The following is a 9772-nucleotide window of genomic DNA, read 5'->3' on the forward strand; positions in this document are numbered from 1 at the left end:
TCAGATACTTGCGATATAAGTGATATAGCTTCAAATGCAGACGAAACAAACGAGATAGCTTCAAATCAATGCGACACAAATGATTTAGCTTCAGATACTTGCGATATAAGTGATATAGCTTCAAATGCAGACGAAACAAACGAGTTAGCTTCATATCCATGCGAAACACATGATTTATCGTCAAATCAATGCGATGTAGAAGGTTTAGTTTCAAATCCATGCGAAACAAATGAATTAGCTTCAAACACTTGGGATATAAGTGATATACCTTCAAATGCAGACGAAACAAACGAGTTAGATTCAAATCCTTGCGAAACACATGATTTAGAAGCAAATCAATGCGATGTAGAAGGTTTAGCGTCAAATCCATGCGAAACAAATGATTCAGCATCAGATACTTGCGATATAAGTGATATAGCTTCAAATGCAGGGGAAACAAACGAGTTAGCTTCAAATCCATGCGAAACACATGATTTAGCTGCAAATCAATGCAATGAAGAAGGTTTAGCTTCAAATCCATGGGAAACAAATGATTTAGCTTCAGATACTAGCGATATAAGTGATATTGATTCAAGTGCACACGAAACAAACGAGTAAGATTCAAATCCATGCGAAACAAATGATTTAGAAGCAAATCAATGCGATGTAGAAGGTTTAGCGTCAAATCCATGCGAAACCAATGATTTAGCTTCAGATACTTGCGATATAAGTGATATAGCTTCAAATGCAGACGAAACAAACGAGATATCTTCAAATCAATACGACACAGATGATTTAGCTTCAGATACTTGCGATATAAGTGATATAGCTTCAAATGCAGACGAAACAAACGAGATAGCTTCAAATCAATGCGACACAAATGATTTAGCTTCAGATACTTGCGATATAAGTGATATAGCTTCAAATGCAGACGAAACAAACGAGTTAGCTTCATATCCAAGCGAAACACATTATTTATCGTCAAATCAATGCGATGTAGAAGGTTTAGATTCAAATCCATGCGAAACAAATGATTTAGCTTCAAACACTTGGGATATAAGTGATATACCTTCAAATGCAGACGAAACAAACGAGTTAGCTTCAAATCCTTGCGAAACACATGATTTAGAAGCAACTCAATGCGATGTAGAAGGTTTAGCTACAACTCCATGCGAAACACATGATATAGCTTCAAATCAATGCGATGTAGAAGGTTTAGCATCAAATCCATGCGAAACCAATGATTTAGCTTCAAACACTTGGGATATAAGAAGATATACCTTCAAATGCAGACGAAACAAACGAGTTAGCTTCAAATCCTTGGGAAACACATGATTTAGATACAAATCAATGCGATGTAGAAGGTTTAGCTTCAAATCCATGCGAATCAAATGATTTAGGTTCAGATACTTGCGATATAAGTGATATAGCATCAAATGCAAGGGGAACAAACGAGTTAGCTTCAAATTCATGCAAAACACATGATTTAACAGAAAATCAATGCGATGCTGAAGCTTTAGCTTCAAATCCATGGGAAACAAATGATTTAGCTTCAGATATTAGCGATATATGTGATATTGCTTCAAGTGCAGACGAATCAAACGAGTTAGCTTCAAATCCATGCGAAACACATGATTTTGCTGCAAATCAATGCGATGTAGAAGGTTTAGCGTCAAATCCATGCGAAACAAATGATTCAGCATCAGATACTTGCGATATAAGTGATATAGCTTCAAATGCAGACGAAACAAACGAGATAGCTTCAAATCAATGCGACACAAATGATTTAGCTTCAGATACTTGCGATATAAGTGATATAGCTTCAAATGCAGACGAAACAAACGAGATAGCTTCAAATCAATGCGACACAAATGATTTAGCTTCAGATACTTGCGATATAAGTGATATAGCTTCAAATGCAGACGAAACAAACGAGTTAGCTTCATATCCAAGCGAAACACATGATTTATCGTCAAATCAATGCGCTGTAGAAGGTTTAGATTCAAATCCATGCGAAACAAATGATTTAGCTTCAAACACTTGGGATATAAGTGATATACCTTCAAATGCAGACGAAACAAACGAGTTAGCTTCAAATCCTTGCGAAACACATGATTTAGAAGCAAATCAATGCGATGTAGAAGGTTTAGCTACAACTCCATGCGAAACACATGATATAGCTTCAAATCAATGCGATGTAGAAGGTTTAGCTTCAAATCCATGCTAGACAAATGATTTAGCTTCAGATACTTGCGATATATGTGATATAGCATCAAATGCAGGCGAAAGGAACGAGTTAGCTGCAAATCCATGCGAAACACATGATTTAGATGCAAATCAATGCGATGCTGAAGCTTTAGCTTCAAATCCATGGGAAACAAATGATTTAGCTTCAGATATTAGCGATATATGTGATATTGCTTCAAGTGCAGACGAAACAAACGAGTTAGCTTCGAATCGATGCGGAACACATGATTCAGCTTAAAATTCATGCGATTTAGAAGATTTAGCTTCAAATCCATGCGAAACAAATTATTGAGCTGCAAACACTTGGGATGTAGGTGATATAGCTTCAGCTGCATGCGAAACAAACGAGTTAGCTTCAAGTCCATGTGATGTAGAAGGTTTAGCTTCAAATCCATGCGAAACAAATGATTTAGCTTCAAACACTTGGGATAAAAGTGATATAGCTTCAAATGCAGACGAAACAAACGAGTTAGCTTCAAATCCATGCGATACATATCATTTAGCTTCAAATCGATACGATGTGGAAGGTTTAGCTTCAAATCCATGCGAAACAAATGATTTAGCATCAGATACTTGCGATATAACTGATATAGCTTCAAATGCAGGGGAAACAAACGAGTTAGCATAAAATCTATGCAAAACACATGATTTAGCTTGAAATCAATGCGATGTAGAAGGTTTAGCTGCAAATCCATGCGACGTTGAAGGTTTAGCTACAAATCCATGCGAATCCAATGATTTAGCTTCAGATACTTGCGATATATGTGATATAGCTTCAAATCCATGCGAAACCAATGATTTAGCTTCAGATACTTGCGATATATGTGATATAGCTTCAACTGCAGGGGAAACAAACGAGTTAGCTTCAAATCCATGCAAAACACATGATTGAGCTTCAAATCAATGCTACGTAGTAGGTTTAGCTTCAAATTCATGCGACACAAATGATTTAGCTTCAAACACTCGGGATATATGTGATATAGCTTCAAATGCAGACTGAGGGAGCTGCGTACGCGAAATGCTCCGTACCCTCAATTATAATATTTCACTGATTCGTTCGCGGACTTATGCGTTACCCGGAACCGTGCTGTTCTGACCGGACTGTCCTGGCCGGACTCTCCGAACTGACTACCCTGTTCGATCTTTGGGCGGCCGATTTTTGCCGCTTATATACGTTCGGCGGAACCTCGTCTTCCTTTGTCCAAGGTGACGGTTTCTCCTCAGGGTTTTCCCGGGCCGCGCTAACGCGCGGCCAGGTAGCCCTGTAACGGTAGGCGGCCGGTAATTATTTTTCAGCAACATCTGCTGTACACGTGGGGTTGTCAAAAAAGGTTACTAAAATCCTTCTCGACTTGCAACGGCCAGGGAAAGTTTATTACTTCGTCCTTGGCCTCTGCAAGCGAATCCGCTAACTGTTATTCCGTCGCCGGCCGTGTACCGCCATAAAAATGAAAGTTTCTTTAGGCGGGCGCGTAGTTGCAGCATAATGGCTGCTACATCACCCCCCCCCCCGCCAGTGATTGACAGATCACGAACTATTCTATGCACACCCATCCATACACAATGGTAACGCACACTCTCTTGCATATTTACACATATCTCATTCGCGCGATTTGAAATCGGTCGGGGAATCTCACTCGTCTTCCCGAGCGTGTAACTCGACCGTTTTCTTGCCCTACTGGGGTCGGCGTCGGCGTCTGCGCCTCTTGCTGTGATTGGGCTGATGCCCCTTCGACAACATCAGAGACAATATACGCCGGTTTCAATCTATCTAAAGTAACAACTACCGGTTTGCCCTTAATGTCCAATGTGAAAGTTCTCGCCCCTCGGTTTAGCACTCTGTATGGTCCGTCGTATGGCGGCTGCACCGAGCTCCGCACGGTGTCTTTTCTGACGAATACCTCCTTCGTGTTCGCCAGATCTTTAAACACGAATGTTCGTTTCGTTCCGTGCTGGCTCCCCGGAGCTGGCGTGACCTGCCGGAAATGATGGCGTAGTTCCTTGACGAAATCGGCTGCGTCGTGGTCCGCTGGAGCTGGCTGCGGCGATAGAAACTCGCCCGGTAGGCGCAACGTCTCGCCGTATACCAATTCCGCAGCTGTCGCCTTGACGTCTTCCTTCCAGGCTGCGCGTATGCCCAGCAAAATGGTTGGAAGGACTTTAGTCCACTGCGTGTTGCTGTGACACCGGATAGCGGCCTTTAATTGGCGGTGCAGCCGCTCCACCATACCATTTGCTGCCGGATGGTATGCCGTTGTCCTCGGATGGGCCGTTCCTGTCAGTATGCTTAATTGATTGAACAGGTTCGACTCGAACTGCCTTCCCTGGTCCGTGGTTACTCTTAACGGGGTACCAAACCGGGTTATCCACCCCTCGTAAAATGCCCGTGCAACCGTGGGCGCCTCTTGGTTTTCCAACGGGAACGCTTCTGGCCATCGGGTAAAACGGTCGACGCAGGTAAGGCAATACCTGTGTCCTTCGGACACGGGTAACACTACAATATCGATGTGAACGTGTTCGAACCTACCCGATGGCGTGAACTTCCCCGTTGGCGCGTGTACGTGCCGGGAGACTTTTGCCCGTTGACATGGAACGCAAGCTTGGGCCCACCGTCTGCAATCCGACTTTACCGACGGCCAAACGTAACGTTCCGTCACCAACCTTACGGTTGCTTTAACGCCGGGATGCGCGAGCCTATGGACCATATCGAAAGCGGCGCGTCGGAACGGTTTCGTCAGCAACGGCCTTACTGCGCCTGTTGATACGTCGCAGTACACCAACCTTGACGTGCCGGGGATCGCCACCCTCTTTATATTTAACGTACTCGCCGTTTCTCCCCGCAAGTACGCCTGGAGTTCCGCATCGGCCTCTTGTGACGCTGCCAGCTCTTCGTAGCTGAAGGGTCCGTCGATTTCCTCGATTCGGGACATGGTGTCAGCTACGACGTTGTCCTTGCCGGCTACGTGTCGGATATCGGTTGAAAATTGTCCGATAAATTCGAGGTACCGAAACTGCCTGGGCGAACACTTCTCCGGCTTCTGCTGGAACGCGTAGATTAGCGGTTTGTGGTCCGTCATTATGGCGAAAGGACGTCCCTCGACCATGTGCCTAAAATTTTTAATGGCGAGGTAAATGGCCAGCAGCTCTCGGTCGTATGCTCCATAGTTCATCTCGGCAGGGCTGAGTTTTCTGGAAAAGAAACTTAAGGGTTCCCAACTCTTGCCGGAATCCTGATGTAACACTGCTCCGACAGCGAAATCCGAGGCGTCGCAGGTAAGCGCGAGTGGAGCGTTGGCTCGGGGGTGCACCAACAACGTGGCTTGCGCCAGAGCCCGCTTCGACTCCTCGAACGCCGCTGTTGCCTCGGGTGTCCAGGTGACTGGTGTGCGTCCCTTCTTGTTGTCCCGGAGCAATTCGTTAAGCGGCGCCTGTGTTTGTGCAGCCCTAGGTATGAACCGCCTATAGAAGTTCATCATACCCAGGAACTGCCGAAGCTGCTTCGCTGCTGCTGCTTTCGCCCAGCTGGTCGGCTGGGTATAGTCTACAATCGCGCGCACTTTACTTGGTAACGGTTGCGTGCCCTTTTCCGACACCCCATACCCTAAAAACTGCACTTCAGCCTTACCGAACACGCACTTACCGGAATTGATCACCACCCCATACGCCTTAAGTCTACGGAACAGTAGTTCTAAATGTTCGAGGTGTTCTTCCTCGGTTTCCGATGCCACGATTATATCGTCTATGTACGCGTATGCAAAGTCTAAACCGCGCAGCACCTCGTCGATAAAACGTTGGAAAGTCTGCGCCGCGTTGCGCAGCCCGAAAGGCATACACGCGAACTCGAACAAACCGAAGGGGGTCGTGACCGCGGTTTTGCACATATCCTCGGCTGCCACCGGAATTTGGTGGTACGCACGCACTAAGTCTATTGTAGAAAACACTCGCTTACCGGCTAAATTGTGTGCAAAGTCTTCGATATGCTTTACTGGATACCTATCGGGGAGAGTTCGTGCGTTGAGTGCGCGATAGTCCCCGCACGGTCTCCATTCGCCCGGCTCCTTCTTCGGTACAACGTGCAGCGGGGATGACCAGCTGCTTTCGGACGGCCTCGCCACTCCAAGCTGGATCATTTTTTCGAACTCCTTCTTGGCGGCTCGAAAACGTTCTGGTGCGAGACGCCGTGGTCGACAGCTCACTGGCTGGCCCGATGTTGTCCGGATGTAGTGCACCGTGTTGTGTTTCGCTGGGGACGGGATCCCTTCCGGTCTCGTAATTTCAGGGAAACGTTGGAGCAAGTCTACGTAGATGGAAGTACCGGTGACCGTCTTCACGCTCGGTTCTGCTCGGTCACTTCCATTCACGGGTCGTCCTGGCACTGACATTGACGTCAGATGGTCCGACAAACGTCGGTTTCGTATGTCGACAAGTAACCCATAGTGGTAGAGGAAATCGACACCAATTATAGGTTTCGACACCTCGGCGACTACGAAACGCCACGTGAACGCCCGACGTAGCCCCAAATTCAACGTCAGCGTAACCGCACCGTAGGTCGCTATTTCGGATCCGTTGGCTGCGAACAGTACATACGGTGATCTTTCGGCGCGACCCCGGATCAACGACCGCGGGTACACGCACAGGTCGGCGCCGGTGTCGACCAGAAATCGCGTCTTCGTCTTCACGTCGGACACGAACAGACGGTGTGGTGTCGGGCAAGTGTCGTCCGCCGTCATCAACGACCGCCCGGCTCGTTTCCCGATGCTCCGCTCCAATTGCACGGGGGTTCGCAGCGCTCAGCGTTGCTTCCCCAGCGCCAGTGGTAGAAACATCTCCCTTGCCTTTCTTGCAGGCGTCGGCGTGACACAGAACGCCGTCGTCGAAACTGTCGAGAGGGTGACCTGGGCCGAACACTCTGGTCGTAACGCGACGATCGCCCCTCGCTGCGGAGTTCCTGCCTGATCGCTTCGACTTCTTGGCGGAACGACAGGGTGAGTTGGGCCAACTTCACGTTAAGCAGGGCCTCTAATTCGTTCGTCGCCCCGGTTTGCATCGCGGCCGGCGGGACCCGCGTTGTTGTCTCGGCTACCTGCATGCGGGGGCCTGTTGTGTCCGCGATCACGTCGGCCAGGTCGGCCACCTTGTCCAGTTCCGCGTCCGTTTGGGTGGCCAAAATGACCTGCATATTAGTGGGTAACCTCCCTACCCAGAGTGTGCGTAGCACGCTATCGGAGACTGCGGTTCCCGCTAGTCTTCTCAGATGCCGTAGAAACTGCGACGGCTTTCGATCGCCGATCTCTTCTGACTCGAGTAAACGTCGGGTCTTCTGTTCCTGCGTTGAGCTGAGCCGTCGAATCAGCTCTGTCTTTAGCTTTTGATACTGTCCCGAACCCGGCGGGTTCATGATCACGTCACGGACCTCCGCCGCGTGCACCGGGTTTAGTGCGCCCAGTATGTACCCGAACATCGTGTTTTCCGCGGTCACTCCCGATGCTTCGAAGCTGCGTTCGACCATGCTAAACCACAGTTCTGGGTCTGAGGCGCAAAATTCGGGAATGCGGACGGCTACCCGTCCTATCGTTGCTCCTCCCTCGTTAGGGGGGCCTGGCGTGGTGTTACTTCCTGAGGCCATCCTTCTTAATTTTGCGGTCGCGTGGTTCAATGAAATTCGTTCCGTATCCCGATCACGTCGGGGTCACCAATTAATTGAGGGAGCTGCGTACGCGAAATGCTCCGTACCCTCAATTATAATATTTCACTGATTCGTTCGCGGACTTATGCGTTACCCGGAACCGTGCTGTTCTGACCGGACTGTCCTGGCCGGACTCTCCGAACTGACTACCCTGTTCGATCTTTGGGCGGCCGTTTTTTGCCGCTTATATACGTTCGGCGGAACCTCGTCTTCCTTTGTCCAAGGAGACGGTTTCTCCTCAGGGTTTTCTCGGGCCGCGCTAACGCGCGGCCAGGTAGCCCTGTAGCGGTAGGCGGCCGGTAATTATTTTTCAGCAACATCTGCTGTACACGTGGGGTTGTCAAAAAAGGTTACTAAAATCCTTCTCGACTTGCAACGGCCAGGGAAAGTTTATTACTTCGTCCTTGGCCTCTGCAAGCGAATCCGCGAACTGTTATTCCGTCGCCGGCCGTGTACCGCCATAAAAATGAAAGTTTCTTTAGGCGGGCGCGTAGTTGCAGCATAATGGCTGCTACACAGACGAAACAGACGAGTAAGCTTCAAATCCATGCAAAACACAGGAATTAGCTGCAAATCAATGCCATGTAGAAGGTTTAGCTTCAAATCCATGCGAAACAAATGATTTATCTTCAGATACTATCGATATATGTGATATTGCTACAAGTGCACACGAAACAAACGAGTTAGCTTCAAATCCATGCGGAAAACATGATTGAGCTTAATATTCATGCGATTTAGAAGGTTTAGACTCAAATCCATGCGAAACAAATGAATGAGCTGCAAACACTTGGGATATAAGTGATATAGCTTCAAATGCAGACGAAACAAACGAGTTAGCTTCATATCCAAGCGAAACACATGATATATCGTCAAATCAATGCGATGTACAAGGTTTAGCTTCAAATCCATGCGAAACAAATGATTTAGGTTCAGATACTAGCGATATATTGATATTGCTTCAAATGGAGGCGTAACTAACGAGTTAGCTTCAAATCCATGAGACACAAATGATTTAGCTTCAGATACTTGCGATATAAGTGATATTGCTTCAAATGCAGACGAAACAAACGAGTTAGCTTCAAATCCTTGCGAAACACATGATATATCGTCAAATCAATGCGATGTAGAATGTTTAGCTTCAAATCCATGCGAATCAAGTGATTCAGCATCAGTTACTTGCGATATAAGTGACATAGCTTCAAATGCAGGGGAAACAAACGAGTTAGCTTGAAATCCATGCAAAACACATGAATGAGCTTCAAATCAATGCTATGTAGTAGGTTTAGCTTCAAATGCATGCGACACAAATGATTTAGCTTCAGATAGTTGCGATATAAGTGATATTGCTTCGAATGCAGACGAATCAAACGAGTTAGCATAAAATCCATGCAAAACACACGATTTAGCTTGAAATCAATGCGATGTAGAAGGTTTAGCTTCAAATCCATGCGAAACAAATGATTCAGCATCAGATACTTGCGATATAAGTGATATAGCTTCAAATGCAGACGAAACAAACGAGTTAGCTTCATATCCATGCGAAACACATGATTGAACTGCAAATCAATGCGATGTAGAAGATTTAGCTTCAAATCCATGCGAAACAAATGATTTAGGGTCACATACTTTCGATTTGTGATATAGCTTCAAAGGCAGGAGAAACAAACGAGTTAGCTTCAAATCCATGCGAAACAAATGATTTAGATTCAGATACTAGCGATATATGTGATATTGCTTCAAGTGCAGACGAAACAAACGAATTAGTTTCAAATCCATGCGGAACAAATGATTGAGCTTAAAATTCATGCGATTTAGAAGGTTTAGCTTCAAATCCATGCGGAACAAATGATTTAGCTTCAG

The 9772-nt window shown here is 46.6% G+C and overlaps 1 protein-coding gene across 1 annotated transcript; it reads right to left on the reverse strand.

Annotated features, from left to right (window-relative positions):
- Positions 1-6955: 6955 nt before the first annotated feature.
- LOC143263785 (uncharacterized) lies at positions 6956-7852 on the reverse strand. Its single transcript, XM_076528497.1, has one exon. It carries the CDS (start codon positions 7850-7852, stop codon positions 6956-6958), a length of 897 nt encoding a protein of 298 aa, XP_076384612.1.
- Positions 7853-9772: the final 1920 nt, after the last annotated feature.

Source organism: Megalopta genalis, unplaced genomic scaffold (genome assembly GCF_051020955.1).
Source record: "Megalopta genalis isolate 19385.01 unplaced genomic scaffold, iyMegGena1_principal scaffold1692, whole genome shotgun sequence".
In the NCBI taxonomy this organism is placed as follows: Eukaryota; Metazoa; Arthropoda; class Insecta; order Hymenoptera; family Halictidae; genus Megalopta; species Megalopta genalis.

Bases quoted from the DNA above. Each gene is read 5' to 3' on its own strand.
- LOC143263785 (XM_076528497.1), bottom strand. From the start codon at position 7,852: ATGGCCTCAGGAAGTAACACCACGCCAGGCCCCCCTAACGAGGGAGGA.